Here is a 20,410-nt window from a genome sequence, read left to right on the forward strand (position 1 = left end):
ATTGGGTGTTGTTCCTGCGGTGGAAAAAACTAGGCGTGCCACCGTCTACGGCGTGATGATGGCTATGGCTGAACCGCAAGTCTGCCCGAAAGGGTCCTCTTCAGTTTTGTTGATACATGTGACACAAGATTCATTTGAAAGCTAAATATTTTCCTTCATATACGAAATACCCAGACGAACGTTTTTTGTTCATTTTTTAATGGAATAGAGGCTTAAATATGCAAACAAAGCAGCGTTCTTGCTATTGTTTTTGGAGAACTTGATTTTGTCTGCATTATAAATAAAAGAGGTCTCATGGTCAACGAGAGACAACTGTACTTGACCTATTCTGCGTTTTTGCTTAGAATAGCCTCCCTTTAATTAAAAGTCCGCATTTGACAAAGACAGAATAAAATGCTAACATTTGATTACATTCCTTGTTAACAAGTTTTCTTGTTTTAATAAAAATCATCAGCATTTGTCATGGAGATGATAAACTTCTTGGGAAAAAGATTTTTTTACAGACGCTACCCCGACAATAACTTTACCCAATCAACTTCCAGCACTTCCGCTCCTACACGATTTCCCGCGAAAGCAGCAACACACTACACATTTTGCGAATGCAGCAACATTTCTCGTAAAGGGTGGATTACCTTGATCCAAAAAGGTTTGTTTGGCTTTCATGACATTGTAAAAGGCTAACGATCTTGATTATGAACGAAGTAGATAGCGATCGCATCTACCAGTTGCCCACAATAAACTCTTTTTGGTCGTCTGTTGTTGGGGAGTGTCATCAGCAATCACGCGCCTGTACGCAATTCGATTTTGGCTTTGAAGGGCGCCTGAATGCATGATCGGTGGTACATGGTCATATGAATCTATTCTGTACAAGTACATTAAGTCACTTATGGCGTAGGCCTATGGAGAATGCATTTCGTGTTCAAAGTCAACAGTAGATAATGTCCTTGCTCCTATACAAACCATTGTCTAAACGGTTAAACTATGGACTATGCCACGGAGTAAAGAGTTCAGGGTAATGTGGGGTCTTGATAAAGAACTTGTTTCCATGATCAGCATTGATTCACTTATGTCTTTGTATCATTGCTATCAATATAATATTTCAACAACAACAAACAACATTTTTATGAAGGGAAATTAAATTGGTGGGATTCTGTCCCAAGGACGCCTGACAACACATCACACAGATGGAAGTCGACACACAACTTTCAATTTTCATACAACATAAAATGTTATGCCTGCTCTCGACAGACGTTATGTTGTTTGTTGTCAGCAACATTTCTTCTTTCTACGGAACACTTTCAGCAGATGCGCCACGTTTTTTTGTTTAAAACAGTCAGTGTAGGAACAGTCAAACCAAAAAGTTAAAGTTCAGAAAATTGATGAAACTTTTATGGCCATTTCGAGAAACTTGTCGTGGAAAAGAATTCCTGTGGAATTGATGTTGCATTTAATGTCACTGTTAATGTCCATGGGTTTCAATCTTCAAGGCACTTAACGCCCAATTTTATTGTCATGAATCAGCATACGTTGTTGCACATGTATATTGTCATGAATTAAATCTTGAATCAGCATACATTCTGATTTTTTTCACTGTTTGCAGAAGAAGATGGTTGCCGTACCCGGTGAGTCGCCTCTCGACCTCCAGGCCTTGCTGGGTACATTGGAGTCAAAGTCATCCTCAGGGGAACTACTCCTTGAGGCCTACACCAAGTTGTCCGGTCACCTCAACGAGGGGGAGCTCAGCCTGTTTGAGCGTGACATTGTGGAGCAAGGGAAGCGACTGGTGGCAGTGACGAAGAAGCATGCCCGAGGAAAGGGAGGCGTCCTGGATTCAGTGGCACAGAAAGCTCTGTGTGTCATGGGCTACTGCCTTAATGATAAGGAAATTGTCAGGTAAATTTGTTTTGCTTTGTATTAATTAGTGTTAGCAAAACAGTTTCAGTATCGGTGGAGAACTTATTATTCTTCCAGAGGCTGGCCCTGGTTCCTCCCACATTTAAGTGTACACCTCGTGACCTGTTTTGACAGAGAAAAGACTCAGTATTGCAGCATTTTAGACAACGCGAACTGAATGCCAGGAAAAAAGAGAGAGCATTAAAATTGAATGCTTTACTGTCATTACATTTAGTCAAGTTTTGACTAAATGTTTTAACATAGAGGGGGAATCGAGACGAGGGTCGTGGTGTCTGTGTCTGTGCGTGTGTGTGTGTGTAGAGCGATTCAGAGTAAAATACTGGACCGATCTTTATGAAATTTTACATGAAAGTTCCTGGGTATGATATCCCCAGACGTTTTTTTCATTTTTTCGATAACGTCATATCCGGCTTTTTGTAAAAGTTGAGGCGGCACTGTCACACCTTCATTTTTCAATCAAATTGATTGAAATTTTGGCCAAGCAATCTTCGACGAAGGCCGGACTTCGGTATTGCATTTCAGCATGGAGGCTTAAAAATTAATTAATGACTTTGGTCATTCAAAATCTGAAAATTGTAATTAAATTTTTTTTTTTTATATAACGATCCAAAATTACTTTTATTTTATTCTTCATCATGTTCTGATTCCAAAAACATATAAATATGTTATATTCGGATTAAAAGCAAGCTCTGAAAATTAAAAATATAAAAATTATGATTAAAATTAAATTTCCGAAATCGTTTTAAAAACAATTTCATCTTATTCCTTGTCGGTTCCTGATTCCATAAACATATAGATATGATATGTTTGGATTAAAAACACGCTCAGAAAGTTAAAACGAAGAGAGGTACAGTAAAGCGTGCTATGCAGCACAGCGCAACCGCTACCGCGCTAAACAGGCTCGTCACTTTCACTGCCTTTTGCACTAGCGGCGGACTACGGTCATTGTGAAAAAATGCAGTGCGTTCAGTTTCATTCTGTGAGTTCCACAGCTTGACTAAATGTAGTAATTTCGCCTTACGCGACTTGTTTTTATTTCATGTCTAATTGTGAAAGCTTATCTTGATTGGCTGGAGAACCAGTTCTTTGTCTACTTCTATCGGATCATTTTCCTAGACATTGGCAAAAGAGGGACACGTTCCTCTAAATATTGTCTTTGATTTTCAGCTTTTTGCCAGAGGATGAATCGTCGGAGCTGCTGACCTTGCTGAGTGAGGTCATCACGGAGACCAAGGAGAAAAGCACCTGCAGTCATGCCCTCTGGTGCCTAGGCAGACAGAGCATTGCAGCCGATGTCATCACAACAAAGGTTGGTGCTGACACTGATCATTGTGAAATGTGTATTGTTTAACCTGCTGGGATACTTCTTGACATTGGCGGATTTCCAGCTTTTTCAAAGCTTCAGATTGCCTCATTATTTTTTTTAGAAAAAAATCTTTCGGGGTGGGTGATGCATGATCTTATGCTCGCACAAAGAAGGCTGTTTGAACTTTTATCTCAAATTCCCTTTTCCAATAAAAGCAACATGAGTTTGGAGTTTGTTTGTTTTTGTTGTATTATTGGAGTATCTAACGTAGCAACAAATTCTGACACAGACCACTTGTTCATTTCTGTTGGCCCTCCACTGGTAGCAGTTCTACAGTTTTCAGTTTTTGTCAAGGTGCGTATTATCTAATTATATATTGCAAAACAGGAAAAGCACTTTGTTTCAAAGTCTAGCACTCTTGATTTCCCATGTAATTTTAAGATGATATTTGACAGCAGATTGCATCATCATTCCAAATTCACGTTTTGTCTGTGAATCTGTATATATGCGTATGTAGTACAGTATATATATCTGTTCATGACGAAGCTGTTTCATGCTAAATGATCTTCATGCATTGATTTTTCCAGCTACCATCGCTGTTGTCGGCAATCAACAAGGCTGCCAGTAACTGGTGGGGAGCCTCCGTCATTGTGGAACATGAAGGCCTAGTGGCACTCAACAGGTAGAGTGTTTTGCCATGTGTGCATCTTTTTTGTCACGATTTTTGGTTATACACACCATTAGGTGGTCTCCAATATAAGGTACCATTACCAAAGGGATAATGATTATCTCCCCCTTTTAAAAAAAATTATTTTACATTTGTTCCTACATTTCTATTTTTGCTGTAGTATGTACCATCAGGTACCAGAGTGTGTTGCCAAATGAAGTTGCTTTTTTAATCAAGTTGATAAATTCATCTGCATAAATTCTACTGATCAGTTTACTCACGTTTTAAATTTTTTACGTGTGATAGAATCATGAAAATATCATCTGCAAAAAACGTCCTTGCTCACAAGTTTAACACTCTGGCTAGCCTGGTGTGGTTTCAGGGAAACATGTAGGAGAACCGACATAATTTTTATGTGACACCTTGATTCGCGTTTTGGCGTCTTCTAAAACTTCTGGCATAAAAGGTTTTACTTTGGAGGAGAGGGTTAAAGGTAATTTGGGTTTCTTTAATCAGTGTTGTTTGTCTTTAAACCTCATGTTCTATGACATTGCAGATTGAGTGACCATTGTAGACAGGCAATGGAGAAGCATTGTGCAGAGTGGGGCGCCCTCCTGCTTAGACTGTTGGTATCCGCCGCACCCAAAGTGCGCAACCATGCGTACGACATGGCTCACAAATGGGCTGCAGCCTTTGCCGCCAACAAGGAATGCATGCGTGCCGCAACTGTGGTGTTGAAAGAGGTATGTAAGGCTAGGGATTTGTTGCGCAAGCTGATTGCTGTGAGAAATGAGTCGGAAGGCTAATCATTCGTTTTGCATGCTACTGTGAGAAAATGAGTCAGTTTGTGCACTGAAGCTGTAGTGCGTAAAATAATTCACTGAAGCTGCTGTATATTTGCTTAGATTCTGACAGTGAGAGAGAGGGTGAGCTGTGTCCTGTTTTGTTTACAGTTGTAAGCAGGGGAGGGAATTGTTGCTAGAAACATCTCGGGTGATGAAGAGAGGATCTCAAAGGTGTCCGGTTTAGTCAGCAGATTCTTCTGTCGTCTTCAACGTTGATGATTTTTCATCAAAATGCAGTTTTAAAAAAAAATGCTGTACATTTTGCTGATAATGCACTTTGTTAGGATAGAAATGGGGAGGAGACATTGTTTCTGTTACATATGTTGATTGTCAGAGTCACTTCTAGGTCTACTGTGTCTACTTGTGCTGCATTCATATCTTTTTGTGGTTTTAGCACATCAAGCCAGAGTTGGAGAAAATGTTCAAGTGCAATGCAGAAGCACACGCACTGAAAGTTTGCAACTTGCTGTTGCGTATCTTCAAGAAGGTAGGTGGTATGCAAACTTGTAGTTCATCATCTGCTTGGCTTCCTTTCTAGCTTTCAGAATGTGTGTACAGTGGAACCCCCTTTTTAAAACTCCCTCCCTTTTAAGAGTGTTCTGGCAGCAATTCTGTTCATAATATCTGTAAATTCACTCCCACTTTAAGACTTCTTCATTTTTTAGACCTGATTTTCTTAGATTTTTGAAGGTCTTAAAAGGGGGGTTCCACTGTATAACCCATGCATGGGAATTGTCCGCCGAAAGGCAAATTTCCGCCAATTTTTATTTTTGTTCCGCCGAAAAAGCAAAAGTGGCCGCCGAAAAAATAAATTCTTCTTTTCGATCGCCGATCAATGGCAGTTGATGCGTAGTGTTGTGGTTTGTTGGAGTGCGGCCCAACACATACGTCTTCAGCACTCGAGGTTTCTGTCAGGGTTACCTCACCCTTAGCTCATGGCCCAAGGACCTGCCCTGTGAGCACAAGGTTGGTCCATATTAGTCTGGCCTCTACCTTTCGACCTGTCCAGCTTGGGAAGCCCTGCCAGGAGTTTACACTCCCGCTGGCATAGCTCTTAGGGTCACCGAGACACGCAAACCACCACACCACGTTAAGGAATAGACCATGTGGTGGGAAAAAATAAATGGGGGAGACAAAAATGATTCTAAAAACTGAATTTAATGGCAAACTTGGAGCTTAGATGACACCAAATTGCACCATTTGGGTTCTTTGGGGAAAAAAAATTCCGGGGGAGGGCATGCCCCCGAACCCCCCTAGCAGGGCTAGGCGCTTCGTGCCGTCGACTTTGCCATTACTTAAGCATTTTCAGGCTTTTTTACTTTTTTCAATTCCCATGCCTGATAACCATCAGTGCATTGCAAACTGGGCCTTAGTCAGAACTTGAACTTCTGTCTTTGTCATTAGTCATTAGTCTGTGGCAGACATTTCAATCAGCAGCAGAAAGAATAGTTGACTTGCATGAAACTTGTACTTGAAGTGTGTCACTCAGTGGTCTTTTCTACAAAACTCTTCTTTGTTTTAACAAATTGTATTCTTGTTGTTTTTCTTCCAGTTTGAGTCAGGTGTAAAAAGTGTTGGCATAGATATTTCTGTCAGTGCTGAGAGCACATACTCGTGCACCTAAACTAAACTTTAATGTAGTTATATTGTCTATCTGAGCTTGTAATGTGAAGATATTATCTCTTCATTCTAATGGTTTAATTCCCTTTACAGGAGCTTCACCACGGCACGGTCATTAACAGCTTACTGTCTATACTGGAGCTTGGGTTCCGCACCTCCACGCCTGAAACACGAGCTCAGACATTCCGCTCATGGCGCACACTTATCGACTGCTTTGCTGACACAAGTGAGTCTTCTCTTTTTTTATTATTTTTTTTTATTAATGTCTATCCTTACCTTGCGTTTTGAACTCTTGTGCTTTATGTAGAACTGTTATCTCAGTTGCTTCTTATGCCATTTTTTTTTTGGGGGGGGGGGGTGCATTGGTAATGATGTTTTACACTGATCAGTGATGCTTTAACTTCCGATTTGTCTACAGGAAACGGACGATGTGGATTTTTCACTTTTATTAACTCATTTGTTTGTTATTGTGGACTCAATGTCTTTTATTACTTTTGTTTTTCAGACATCCTGACAGACGCTAAGATTTTAGGACTGGTGATCAAACCCTTGACCGTACGCAACACCCCCACAGAGGCCGTTGCCATGGAGAAACTGATAACATGGTGGCACTGTGTGCAGTGCATGGGGCCCCGAGTCTGGCATTACTTTGATCAGGTTAGTCTGCTTCTGGCATTCTCCTTTTCTCATTCTCTCATCTTCCCATTATTATTTGTTCTGCTGTGTGTGTTTGTTCATTTGAAAGACTCATTGGTCAAGGTTTTTGTGACATATTTTGTATAACGTTCTATTCTTTGACCCGTCTTGTTTTTAGGGTCTCGATTTTGGAACGTTGGCAGGGTATGGTTAAGATTTCAGCAGATTAACAAAAGCTAGACAGTGAGAGTAGGTTAACATTCTTACTGTGCGTTAGAATATCTGAAGGAGTGAAGCTGACATCTTTTGATGAAAGGTTTGGATACCAAGGGCCTTGCACAGTTGCTATAAGTTCTGGCCTTCCTTCCTATGCATTAGATTTTTTTTTTTATCTAAACAGATGACACAGTTAACATTTCAAGATCAAGAATTAAAAATAAGAGTTGGAACCTTTGATTATAGTCAAAACAAAACATTCAAACAATTTGTTTTGTTTTGTCTGTAATTAAACGTTCAATAAACTAGCCTTGTCGTTTGTTTTGTATTCTTATGTTTCGCTTGTTTTTGTTTTTTTCGTCTTTACACCTGTTCCTTTGTCCCGTTGTGCTCTCACACCGCCCCGTCCCTGCACTCGCTGTTCCAACCACCTCTGAATTTTGTTCCGCTGCCAGACTTGTCGATTTTACAGACGCTCCAGGGGGGGGGATGTCGGATTGCTGCGGTAGGCTACCCTTGGAAGGTGACACTGCACTTCTGCTGAGTCACTTCGACGGTGTTCAGTAGTGGGTCTGTCCCGAGCTAACGGACGCAGCCCACTACCTACTATGCCCCCTACAAACGACATTAACTTTAAGTCGCTGAGCCAGACTGAGTGAGCGTCCCCTCCAGAGAGCAGACCGCCACCACGTCCCTCCGTCGACGCCCCAGAACGTCACACGTTGAAGACTGACAGCAGAACTACTATTCAGGGAAGGAAGGAACAGGAACACTGAGACCAAGGTCACCATGAGAGCTCCGGGCATGAAGGGCCACAAGAGCAAGGACAATTTATATTTTGGATGATTAATGAGATGAGGATGATTATAATGATGCTTTGGATTTCCAATTTGGTTTGAGACTACGTGACAGGGCAGCACTCTACACTTACTGTCATAATATATCCTGGCGTCAACCTGAGCACCCTCAAAGTCGCATTCGTTAAGTGAATGACACTCGGCTGTGTGATCCCAGCCTTCCCATAGGAACCATAGCACTTCCACTCTGGGTAGGAGCCGACCGTAGCCCGAAAAACCCACATGACGATGGGATTCGAACCCACGACCTCCCGGCCCGCAGCCCGATGCGCTAACCACTGCGCTACGGGGGCCGGTGTTTCGTTTGTATTTGAACTTTCCTTTGGTGCTCAGAGTCTGAAATAAAAATGATTTGTTTAACAGAATGAAGTTGATTTTAATGAATTTATTCAGCTGTTGTTGTTTCCCCAGATCCTCAAGCCGCTGCTGCAGTTTTGTGTGGGCAGCGTACGCCTTGGTTCATCAGCTCCTGGCTCTACCCCCAACACACCTGGCAGGTGTAAGTTCCTTTCCATTGTAGGATTATTGTTTTATTATAGAGCCTTCTCTATGTTGAGATTAAGATGGCTTATGTACTTCTTGAAGTAAATGCACTGCTAGGGATGTGGATGTTATCAAATGTTCAGTAGGTCGACAGGCGAGTAACTTGTCAAATTCACAAGCCTACACAAATGTCCACTATTCCAAAACTGTGTTGATATTTTCCACTAAGAAAGTTTGTGACTTTATAAGCATGCTTTCAAGGCTCAAGACTTTGAAACCAAACCAATTAAATGAGCAAGCAAATAAGAGAAGTTATACTCAACACAGATAATTTATGCACTCAAACGCTTAGAGCTAGGTGTAATGCATTTTTTGTATGACGAATAGGATAGAAATGATCAGCATTCTCTTAATGTTTGGGTGTCTGCTAGTCCATGTAGTTTTGCTTTTCATTTTAGTTCTCTTTTTTTCCCTGAGGACTGATCAAGCGGTCCATTTCAAAATTCACCTGTCTTATCACTTATTTGTTCATTTATCATAGTTAGGCCAAAAAAAAAATAGGTGTGGTTACGGTAACATAGCCCAAAAGAATAGGGTAGGAAGGTAGGCAGTCACTTTTTTTTTTTTAACTTTTTTTTCTAATGTGTACAAATTACTACTTGACAGGGAAATAAGTGTGCGACTCCGGCGCTTTCACTTTCATTGCGTTTTCTGCACTCGTTTTCTTGGTGGGGTTTTTTTTTTTTTTTTTGACAAATGTAATAAAAAGTTATAGGGTCGGCCCCTAAAAATAGGGTAAGTCGGGTTACCGTAACCACACCTATTTTTTTTTTAGGCCTTATGTATTATTTTCTTGTGCTGTTCTTGTATCGGTGAGTACAGATATCTTTTGTTTTTTAACTTTGTTCATCTCACCACAGTTACTTTGTTGTTAAGATTTTTTTATGTATTATTTATTTTGAATTATTTCCTTTCTCCAGCTGTGTTTGATTGCCGCAGTCCAGCTACAAGGGCCCCCGGTTCGTCCATCAACTTGCCAAATTTTCCCAAAATTCAACAGTGTGGCATGGAGATTCTGGCTTTTTTGCTGAAAGACCCCAACAAAACACCCGGTCCATCACTCAACTTCACTCTTGGTCAGTTCAAAGTTTCGGAGGAAAAACGTTTACTCTTGGATGGTTGAAAAGTGGGAGGGGAACGAGTAAATGTATCAAACAAAATATAAAGATATGTGTGATGGAAAGGATTCCCAGTTTTGTAGTTTGAAGAGAGCTGGAGCTTGTTGTTTTTTGTGTGTGTCTAGTAGACTTATTTCCGGTATGATTTCATCTTTATCAGGAGTTCTGTAGCATTTCTTGGTCATTGGCTTGGCTTTGTCTTACAACTATATGAAGTCTTATATCGCGCGCGTATCTCCAGACTCGGACTCAAGGCGCAGGGATCTATTTATGCCGTGTGAGATGGAATTTTTTACACAATACATCACGCATTCATATCGACCAGCAGATCGCAGCCATTTCGGCGCATATCCTACTTTTCACGGCCTATTATTCCAAGTCACACGGGTATTTTGGTGGACATTTTTATCTATGCCTATACAATTTTGCCAGGAAAGACCCTTTTGTCAATCGTGGGATCTTTAACGTGCACACCCCAATGTAGTGTACACGAAGGGACCTCGGTTTTTCGTCTCATCCGAAAGACTAGCACTTGAACCCACCACCTAGGTAAGGAAAGGGGGGAGAAAATTGCTAACGCCCTGACCCAGGGTCGAACTCGCAACCTCTCGCTTCCGAGCGCAAGTGCGTTACCACTCGGCCACCCACCCAGCATAACAGTAAATGTGTCCTGATGTTTAGTTTTTATTCTGTCCAGCCAGATGACACAAACTCAAATGGAAAGTGTTTCTTGGTACTGGTTGATACTGATAGTGGTTTTTTTTTCTCTTTCAGATCCACTGAAAACAGATGTGACCATGTCTGTGGGCCTGTTTCTCAAGAACGCAAACATCCTTATTTCAGCGCTCTTTGAATTAACCAAGATTCTGTCTACCAGTATGTCAGGTAAGACTTGCTTATTTATTTTTCTTTGTTCATGTAAATTTGTTTCGCGTTTACTATACTTCATTGATTGTTGATTTATTTTCATAATTTTGCGTTCTGTTGTCGTTGAACTTGTCATATCCAGCAGAGATACTGCTTAGTGTAGTGAGAAGAGAAGATCAGGCCGGCTGTGTCATAAGGTTCATCACAAGCCTATCAACCTACAAGTACTCACTCTCTTCGTCGTCTCTGTCGACGCCTGTTTGTAACTTGTTGGCACCCTGTACAGAATAAACCGAGCATAGGGTGTCATTACACCCCCAAAGTTCATTAAAAAAAAAAATGTCAATCAAGAGGGGATTCTGGATAGGAAAATCTTTTTTGTGAAATAGCGTTGACTGCAAATAACTGTTATTGATTACTTTTGTTTAGGCCACACAAAAAAGGTTGTATGTTTCTGGTCACCTGACCCTACCTAGTTTTTTCCCGCCGACCCTAGACTTTATTTTATTGCATTTGTTAAAAAAAATTAAAAAAGCGTCAAAACGAAAGTAACAAGACGGCAGATGACACAAGGGGGATAACCCTGCATCCCTTTTGTCTCATTTGTTTTGTAATGTGTTGTCTTTCTCTTTGTATAGTAAGTCCAGTATCTTTGCGTCACTGTATAGTTATTTTCTACCCTGACCAACAACAACAAAAACAAAATCCCTACCTACCTACCCTATTTTTTTTAGCCATGTTACCAGAAACGTACAACTTTTTTTTTTGGCCTTAATGAACCTCTGGTTTTAACCATTAAATGAAGAACATACACCTGTAGAAACTAGTGAGTTTGAAATCCTGGCAGGATTTACTTCAAAATCAAATCTTGAGTGAATGTAAAAAGGGAATGGCATCCTGTGGGACATATCTAGATTTTTTGTCATTGCAGAAAGCCTGCTGTTGTATGTATGGCAGTGCGCTGCATATCACATGCGCATGGCACTGGACACAACGCGCAGTGAACGACACGAAGCTCTCTCGTCCTTCCTGGGACAGTTCCAAGTCCTGGTCCTCAGTCAAATCTTGTCCCAGCGCCTAACCATGGTAAATTTCACCCCTTGTTCTGTTGTCTTCTTTCAGTATTGTGTTTGTAGAATATGGGTTTTGTTTGTTCGGTTGTTTCACGACCTGCGTAGGTGTTACTGCAACAAGTTCAATTACACTTCAGGGTGGACAGAGGGTGTTCTTTAAGTTCACACAGGATTTCTTGGATTTTATACACAAACTGAGAAAGTATTGGCCGGAAGGTTACATTGTAGATTCTGAATTATGAAATCTGCTTCTATGGTTTACAATTTAATTGATGCTGTTGATTCATTTGTGATTTGGTTTCAGGAAGTTTTAGTTGGCTGGTTGTTGTTGTTTGCTAGTCATGTGGATTTCACAAATAAATGTTACCTGTGATGTGCCTTTAAATTTCTCATACCCTTGCAGCAAGCTGCTGTGCTTTCATTTTTCCACAATAACGTATCATGGTATGTGATATCACAACCTGGATAGTGATGTCAATGTTCTCTGTGTTGCAGAAACTGTTCCAGCTAGTTTGTTCCTTCCCGGCCAAAGTCCTTTCTTCCACAGCTTTCAGCATCAGTAGCGGTCATGTGGCCAAGGTGAGTCTCTTCCGTTTTGCATTAAAGCTGAAAACCTGCTTATAAACTGACTAATTGCCTTTTGAAAAAACCTAAACCGGTGACACTGTGCAGCTTTGGTCAATTCTGATTACCTTGGATATTCCCGGTTCATGGTTATCATCATTCTGTCGCAAGCATTGGCTTTAACTCTTTTGGTTTAAGATTTGATTCGATTTAAAATGCTCTTGCTCATTTATTTAGTTTCTTTTTGTCTGTAGAGTATCATGTTGAAACCATGCAGTATGTCAGTCTGTATGTTAATGAATGATAAACTGACTGCATTTTACAAATTTGTTTTTGACTTTTGTCGCTTACTAAATGCACAATCACTTTTATGTTGGAAAGTCTTTTCTTTGAATTGGCACTGTTTGTAATTACATGCATATTATTGATAACTCTGATGAGCTCCAGTGAGCATTATTACTACTATCATCATTATCATTATTATTACTATCATTATTATTGGCTTTTGTCTTCAGGGTTGTCCTGCTCAGTTTCTGTGTGAAGTTCTTCTCACACCAACTGTCTTGAAAGACAGTGACACACAAGAAAGGTTTGATTCTTTGATTCACTTCTGCATGGTTATCCTCTTCGTTAATACACCATTTGGTATTGAAAGCAAAGCAACTTCACATTTCATTGCTATCTAAGCAGTGAGTTTTTGACATTTCTTCATGCAGATTCCTGAAAGTGTGGTATTTTACAAATGTTTCACTAGTGGAAACAGCAAACAAGTGTGGTGTTTCACAAATTTTCATGTATGTAAACAGCTAGAAAAACAATACAGCTGTTCTGTTTCAGCAGAAAGAAGTTTTGAATTTAACATGATTTTTCCCCTCAAACTTCAAAATAGGACGTACACATATTTCACCTCTTTTTTGTGTGTGTGCAGTTTCATGACAGTGTTTTCAACCCTGGTTCGCTGTGGCACCAGTCACCCGACGGGTGTTCTGGAGTTCTGTCAGCGTGTCGGAGAGTTGCTGGACTGCAACACTCAGTTTCTGTCTGGCGCCGAAGTCTTGTGGCGTCTCTGGAGTGTCCTAGCTCACACACTGCAGGAACATATTTCTAAGGTGAGCTTGTTGAATTGACGATCAACGTTTGAGATGTCATTTTCTGGCTTTGGTGGTGTGATAGTTATGGGATGTTCACTTTTGTGTGAATCAGTGTCAAGGTTTTCATGTGTCTCGTCTTCTGTGGTTAATTAATTTTTGTCTGGAGTTTTGATAGGATGTGACTGTTGATTTGACTTTTCCTTGAGCTGTCTACTTTTTTCATGTGTTGAGGGGAAAAATGATTAAAAAGGTATGGTTGGTGACTCAAAAGATCCTTTTGCAGCTGCAAACTTTTGTTGTGTCTTTCTTAATTTTTTGAGTCACTTGAGAAAAAGTGACTCTATGTAATCGGTCAGTGTTAGTCTGTCCGGCCGGCCGGCCGGCCGTAGACACCACCTTAACGTTGGACTTTTCTCGGAAACTATCAAAGCGATTGGGCTCATATTTTGTTTAGTCGTGACCTCCAATGACCTCTACACTTTAACGATGGTTTCGTTGACCTTTGACCTTTTTCAAGGTCACAGGTCAGCGTCAAAGGAAAAATTAGACATTTTATATCTTTGACAAAGTTCATCGGATGTGATTGAAACTTTGTAGGATTATTCTTTACATCAAAGTATTTACATCTGTAGCCTTTTACGAACGTTATCAGAAAAACAAGGGAGATAACTAGCCTTTTCTGTTCGGCAACACACAACTTAACGTTGGGCTTTTCTCGGAAACTATAAAAGTGACCGGGCTCAAATTTTATGTGAACGTGACTCATTGTGTTGTGAATAGCAATTTCTTCCTGTCCATCTGATGCCTCATATAATATTCAGAACTGCGAAAGTGACTCGATCGAGCGTTTGCTCTTCTTGTTTAATTTTTTGAGTCACTTGAGAAAAAGTGACTCTATGTAATCGGTCAGTGTTAGTCTGTCCGGCCGGCCGTCCGGCCGTCCGTAGACACCACCTTAACGTTGGACTTTTCTCGGAAACTATCAAAGCGATCGGGCTCATATTTTGTTTAGTCGTGACCTCCAATGACCTCTACACTTTAACGATGGTTTCGTTGACCTTTGACCTTTTTCAAGGTCACAGGTCAGCGTCAAAGGAAAAATTAGACATTTTATATGGACTTTTCTCGGAAACTATCAAAGCGATCGGGCTCATATTTTGTTTAGTCGTGACCTCCAATGACCTCTACACTTTAACGATGGTTTCGTTGACCTTTGACCTTTTTCAAGGTCACAGGTCAGCGTCAAAGGAAAAATTAGACATTTTATATCTTTGACAAAGTTCATCGGATGTGATTGAAACTTTGTAGGATTATTCTTTACATCAAAGTATTTACATCTGTAGCCTTTTACGAACGTTATCAGAAAAACAAGGGAGATAACTAGCCTTTTCTGTTCGGCAACACACAACTTAACGTTGGGCTTTTCTCGGAAACTATAAAAGTGACCGGGCTCAAATTTTATGTGAACGTGACTCATTGTGTTGTGAATAGCAATTTCTTCCTGTCCATCTGATGCCTCATATAATATTCAGAACTGCGAAAGTGATTCGATCGAGCGTTTGCTCTTCTTGTTTTTTGGGGTTTTTTTTTTGGGGGGGGGAGTTTTTAGTGTTGTGGCTTGCTCAAATGCTGTGAGAATAAATGCTTTGATATTTGATTGACTTGCATGATCATTATTCCCTGCATTGAATTTCTGATGTGTACATACCTGTATGGTTAAACTTTGAAACATTTGATCGTGCAGACGCATGAAGTGAACCAGGGGGACTCACTGGAGTACAACTTTGACTGCATGTACACCGCTCTCCTGCTGCCAGTCAGTCACAGGCTTGACGCCAAGGTTGCACAGGTAAGGCTACTGGACAGAGACCTTGAACTGATGCATCAGGTTGTTTTTTCAAACCAAGTAAAGGGAAATAAGTCACAGGTTTCCCTGCAGCTCAATCGGAGGCCATTGGCTGAAATTGTAACTTTGTTTGCATCTTTTACACCAGACACGCGGTGTTTTTTTTAAAATTATTGAGATATGGAACGTTTGGTAGAATTCATCAGGGTTTTTTTCTGTCTAGAACTTGAGTGCTTATGGGTATGCTTGAATTTTATGTCTGAATTTAAGCAAACTATATAACAATTAACATTGAGGCATGAAATAGTTTGTTCAAATTGGTGGGGTTTTTTTAAGATAAAAGTGCCTAGTAGTAGTTATTAGGGAAGAAATATCACATGGAAATATTCAACCCACTTGCATCCACGCTAAAACTGTGGAAGCGTATATTTAATTCAGATGGGTAATTTTCTTTTTCTTCAACGTTGACTTTTCTTTCATTATTTTTTTCACCATCATAGTTTCAAGTTCTTTTTTGTTGTTCTTGTTTATATTGTCCTCCATGATTATTTAGTGTTTGAGACTGCTGAAGCACAAAGCCATCTGATCCTGATGCAGTGGTGTGTGTTTGCAGACGGTGCACAAGACAGCAATGAAGACCTGGTCGGAACTGTACCACACCTTTGCCCGCCTGTCAGCACTCGTGTCCAACGCAGAGGCAAACATCGTCCTTGAAGAATTCTCACGCAAGATTCTCAACGCAGTGAAAGCTGAAACCTTTGTCAAGGTAAGTTGTGTCTGCTGCCTCTTCCAATTGTGGAACATTCTCCACTTCATGTCTCAACCCTTTTTCTTCCTTGACATGGAAAGTAACTCCCATCAATTTCAAACTTTAAAAAATCGGAGCAAAGTAACTACTGACACTTCTAAAATTATATCACAGGAAGCCAGTACAAATAAAAATATATGCATCATAGGTTAAGGTAGCATTGTGTACAGCGTGTGTTTCAGGGATCCATATATGGGAGCTTGAGGGGGCGATAATGGGCCCTCTGGGGGGGGAAAGGTCAAGTTCATATTTTGAGTATCTGAGAAAGACCTGTGCCTCTTTCCTTTCCAGGGGAGCACTTACCTCTGTAGCTTGTTGTAATTTTACTCTTGACACACTTTATGATCATCTTGTTCTCAAACTGTAATACTAATTGTCCAGCTACACTTTTCTTTTGTAATGTTACACTTTCTTACTGTAGTCATAGTGACTCCCAATGCTCATTCCTTTTGTTGACTGTTTTTGACTCACATGCGAAGCAAAAGTGAGTCTATGTACTCACCCGAGTCGTCCGTCCGTCCGGACATCCGTCCGTCCGTCCGGAAAACTTTAACGTTGGATATTTCTTGGACACTATTCAGTCTATCAGTACCAAATTTGGCAAGATGGTGTATGATGACAAGGCCCCAAAAAACATACATAGCATCTTGACCTTGCTTCAAGGTCAAGGTCGCAGGGGCCATAAATGTTGCCTAAAAAACAGCTATTTTTCACATTTTTCACATTTTCTCTGAAGTTTTTGAGATTGAATACCTCACCTAAATGTGATATATAGGGCAAAGTAAGCCCCATCTTTTGATACCAGTTTGGTTTACCTTGCTTCAAGGTCAAGGTCACAGGAGCTCTTCAAAGTTGGATTGTATACATATTTTGAAGTGACCTTGACCCTGAACTATGGAAGATAACTGTTTCAAACTTAAACATTATGTGGGGCACATGTTATGCTTTCATCATGAGACACATTTGGTCACATATGATCAAGGTCAAGGTCACTTTGACCCTTATGAAATGTGACCAAAATAAGGTAGTGAACCACTAAAAGTGACCATATCTCATGGTAGAAAGAGCCAATGTACCATTGTACTTCCTATGTCTTGAATTAGCAGCTTTGTGTTGCATGACCTTGGATGACCTTGACCTTGGGTCAAGGTCACATGTATTTTGGTAGGAAAAATGTGTAAAGCAGTTCTTAGTGTATGATGTCATTGCTAGGTTTAGTTACCCTAAAGGTCGAGGTCAAGCATGTGAGTCGTATGGGCTTTGCCCTTCTTGTTTGTTGATGTCAAGGCATTCCAACGAGCCTCTGTATTTAGATCATACTTGTTTGTTTGTTGTTTGTTTGTTGTTGTTGGTTTTTTTTATTCATATGCAATCAGTGCTGTTCCCAGACTAAGAGGAAAATGAGTCTGTCAGACCTGGACTGAAAATATGTACAGGGCAAAATGTTCTGGCTACCAAAACAAATGTGCAGTCAGAAGAGCTCCTATATGTCAACATTATCGGACAGTCGACTGGCAAGGGGTTAGAACAACCAAAGACCTAGGCCAGGGAACAACACTCAACAATATACCGTACTTTCCGGGTTACAAGGCGCTACAGCGCATAAGGCGCACCCCCCTCTTTTTAAGAAAAATTGTATTCCAGTCACCCATTGGGCGCAGGGGGCCGATAGGGCGCACCAAAATTAAAAAAGTATACAGGTAACAAACGGTCGAAGAATGATTAAATTACATATTCTTACTCCGAATCACATAAAAGCATTGACGCAGTCTTACATGCTAAAGGTCTGAAAAGGCTACCCGTCTTAAACAATTTTAAAGGGGAGCAACCCAACACAAAAAGTGTAAATACAGGCATGGCAATGACCACCTACCCGGGGAGTTACCTCCCATCCGGGTTACGTGACGTCACTTCCCCTGTAAACACCATGTCTTCATACGACATTTCAGCCTACAGCAGAGAGGTCGTCGAATTTTTGGCTCCGTGTGTGGCTGAGTGCTGGTGTTTGTAAGGACACCCACCGGCCGCCTAACCCGTCTTAACGGCTTGCCTTTACGTGTTTGGTGAGCTCTTTCCATTTTGGTCATTATTTTGACAAGAATGTTGTTGTAGTTGCTGACTTTTCGTCCGTTTTGCGGACTTGTAAATTTTTTTCAGTAACGCATTTTGGGGCTCAATGTTTGCTTGTCAGCTTAGCTGACGGCGAATGTGGCACGGCCTATATTTTGGTTAGGTAAACCTTATTTTACCTCATTACTTGCCTTCTGCTTTGTTAGTTGGTAAGCGCTTCCTTTTTTAGTCATTAGTTTGACAGGAAGTTTGTTGTAGTTGCTAAATTTTTCGTCCGTTTTGGACTTGTTAATTTTCAGTAACTCTTTGTTTTGCCGCCTGTTGTCTGCGTCAGCGCGTCTGACGGTGAGATAACATGGCTAGGTGTGTGTCATTGGTCTTTCAGACCATTGGCATTTGTTGTTGTTTCGTACTAAGCATGTATAACCGCTTTGTCCGTTACTTATTCTGCCCCAAATGAATTTGGGGGGCAGTTTAGCACGTCTGTGACGTGTCTTGCTTCTTGCTTTCCCTCTCTTGGCATCGGAGCGCGGCGCTCTGGTGTCTATACTGTTTTCCAGAGTTTCGCAGTTTGGGAGGGAAGATTGCAGCTTCACACGCCGTCTCCAGCGTTGTACTTCCGCCGGCGGCGGGTGACGGCCGCTCTTTGGCTTCCTGTCGGCCACGGCTTCCGGTCGCGGGCCTTCAGCTGCGTCTGCTGCCTCCTTGGGGGGCATGGACGGTAAGTCGAACTGCTCCACTGGCTCTCGTGAAGCCATCGGACGCTCTCTTTTGAGCAACAGTTCTTGGTCGCAGGCTCACTACCTGCAAACTTCCTGCCCGTCAGGATATGCTGCTCGTCATAGTTCCGATCGTATAGCGAGTAGGGCTATGACTGAGCAATGGCGGCTTCCGCTTGCGGGAGTCGCGTTTCCGGGTTTACCCGGAGGCGAAGGTCAATCTGGCACACCCACGAAGGTCCCTGCTGGTGTCGACTGCAAAACTTCCTGCTAGTCAGGATATGCTGCTCTTTCTAGGCCTGATCGCACAGCGTGTACGGCCGTGACTGAGCAAGGGCGGCTTCCGCTTGCGGGAGTCGCGTTTCCGGGTTTTCCCGGAAGCGAAGGTCAATCTGGCACACCCACGAAGGTCCCTGCTGGTGTCGACTGTGGACTGGCCTTCGGGCCACCGGTCTTCCGGCCCCAGTCCTCGCAGCAGACGCTGCCGCTGTATGCGGCTTCGTCCGTTGCTTAATCTTCTGCTCTTTCTAAGCCTGTTTGCATTGCGTGCACGGCTGTGAATAGGCAAGGGCGGCTTCCGTTTTCGGGAGTCGCGCTTACGGGTTTTCCCGAAAACGAAGGTCCTCCATCCCGTGCACTCACAGAGGTCATGGCTGGGGTTGACCGTTGACTGGCCTTCGGGCGTTCTGGCCTCGGCCTTAGTCATCGCAACAGGCGTTTCCGTTTATGCGGCTTCGTCCGTTGCTTTTCCGGCTCCGCCCGGAGTTGCCGTTCCTCCCCCTGATGCTCCTATACGGAGGTCAGTGAGTGAGGAACAGGATACGTCCTACGGACATCCGGACAGTCGTCATTCCGGTTTACCGGGAGCATAGGTCCTCCTTTGCGATTACACTGTGTGTCTCTACTGGAGTTGACCGCGGACTAGCCTACGGGCGTTCGGTCTTCTGTCCTCAGTCCACGCAACATTTGCTTCCGCATTGTGCGGTTTTGTCTGTTGCGTTTCCGGCTTTGTCCGGATGCATTGTTCTTCTTCCTAACACTGTTAGCGAAGTGAGGAACATCGGCTGGCCTGTGGGCATGCAGGCTTTCAGCCTCGGCCGGGACGGTAGTCACTTCACTGGTCGGGTGTTGCGTCTACTGTCTATTCAGTTCTGGTGGCTTCGGATGTTACCTCCTCTTTGTCTTACCCTCTTATGGGAGGGGTGAGACAGGACGGTTTCTGGTTGAACGGGTTTCCGGTTTTCCGGTTATCCTGTTCAGTAGCTTTCCACTGGCAACTGTGACTTCGGTCAGTGTCAGTTCTCTGGGCTATTCTGTTATACAGTCTTTAGCCAGAGACCAGACACGTTCTGTCGAATCTCTCGGCTTCTCTCAAGGCCTCGATGGAGATTACTTCCAGATTTTTTATGGAGGGACATTGGCTTCCTCTTTGGTTGCATTCAGCGATGTCGGACTTCCGTTCCGCGAAGGAGGAGTTTTTCCTACTTCCGGTTTGATAGTCACCTTCAATGTGGGTACCATCTTCCGCAGGTTTTGGCTGGCCATCTCCTACCGGAAGTGGTATCCACGGGTTCCGGTTCTGCTACTCGGTTTTCACGGGTCAGTTCCGGAACACGCGCAGTCTCGGCTGTCTTCGGCTACACAGGCTTC

At 42.2% G+C, this 20,410-nt stretch overlaps 1 protein-coding gene across 2 annotated transcripts in view; it reads left to right on the forward strand.

The window, feature by feature from the left end:
• Positions 1 to 241: 241 nt before the first annotated feature.
• LOC138981765 (telomere-associated protein RIF1-like) overlaps positions 242 to 20,410 on the forward strand; it is a 52,552-nt gene continuing 32,383 nt past the window's right edge. Inside the window, exons 1-17 of one of the 2 annotated variants that reach the window (XM_070354839.1) lie at positions 242 to 646; positions 1,601 to 1,893; positions 3,082 to 3,223; positions 3,808 to 3,902; positions 4,444 to 4,630; positions 5,127 to 5,219; positions 6,446 to 6,578; positions 6,858 to 7,009; positions 8,473 to 8,560; positions 9,525 to 9,680; positions 10,497 to 10,607; positions 11,521 to 11,675; positions 12,158 to 12,241; positions 12,742 to 12,815; positions 13,155 to 13,335; positions 15,062 to 15,166; positions 15,777 to 15,929. In XM_070354839.1, coding sequence (XP_070210940.1) covers positions 1,607 to 1,893; positions 3,082 to 3,223; positions 3,808 to 3,902; positions 4,444 to 4,630; positions 5,127 to 5,219; positions 6,446 to 6,578; positions 6,858 to 7,009; positions 8,473 to 8,560; positions 9,525 to 9,680; positions 10,497 to 10,607; positions 11,521 to 11,675; positions 12,158 to 12,241; positions 12,742 to 12,815; positions 13,155 to 13,335; positions 15,062 to 15,166; positions 15,777 to 15,929 — 2,196 coding nt within the window. In that variant the 5' untranslated portion in view covers positions 242 to 646; positions 1,601 to 1,606. The remainder of the gene's footprint in view (positions 647 to 1,600; positions 1,894 to 3,081; positions 3,224 to 3,807; positions 3,903 to 4,443; positions 4,631 to 5,126; positions 5,220 to 6,445; positions 6,579 to 6,857; positions 7,010 to 8,472; positions 8,561 to 9,524; positions 9,681 to 10,496; positions 10,608 to 11,520; positions 11,676 to 12,157; positions 12,242 to 12,741; positions 12,816 to 13,154; positions 13,336 to 15,061; positions 15,167 to 15,776; positions 15,930 to 20,410) is intronic. The other variant, XM_070354840.1, reaches the window with a different exon arrangement.

The sequence above is a fragment of the Littorina saxatilis genome, linkage group LG12 (assembly GCF_037325665.1).
Source record: "Littorina saxatilis isolate snail1 linkage group LG12, US_GU_Lsax_2.0, whole genome shotgun sequence".
NCBI classification, from domain to species: Eukaryota; Metazoa; Mollusca; class Gastropoda; order Littorinimorpha; family Littorinidae; genus Littorina; species Littorina saxatilis.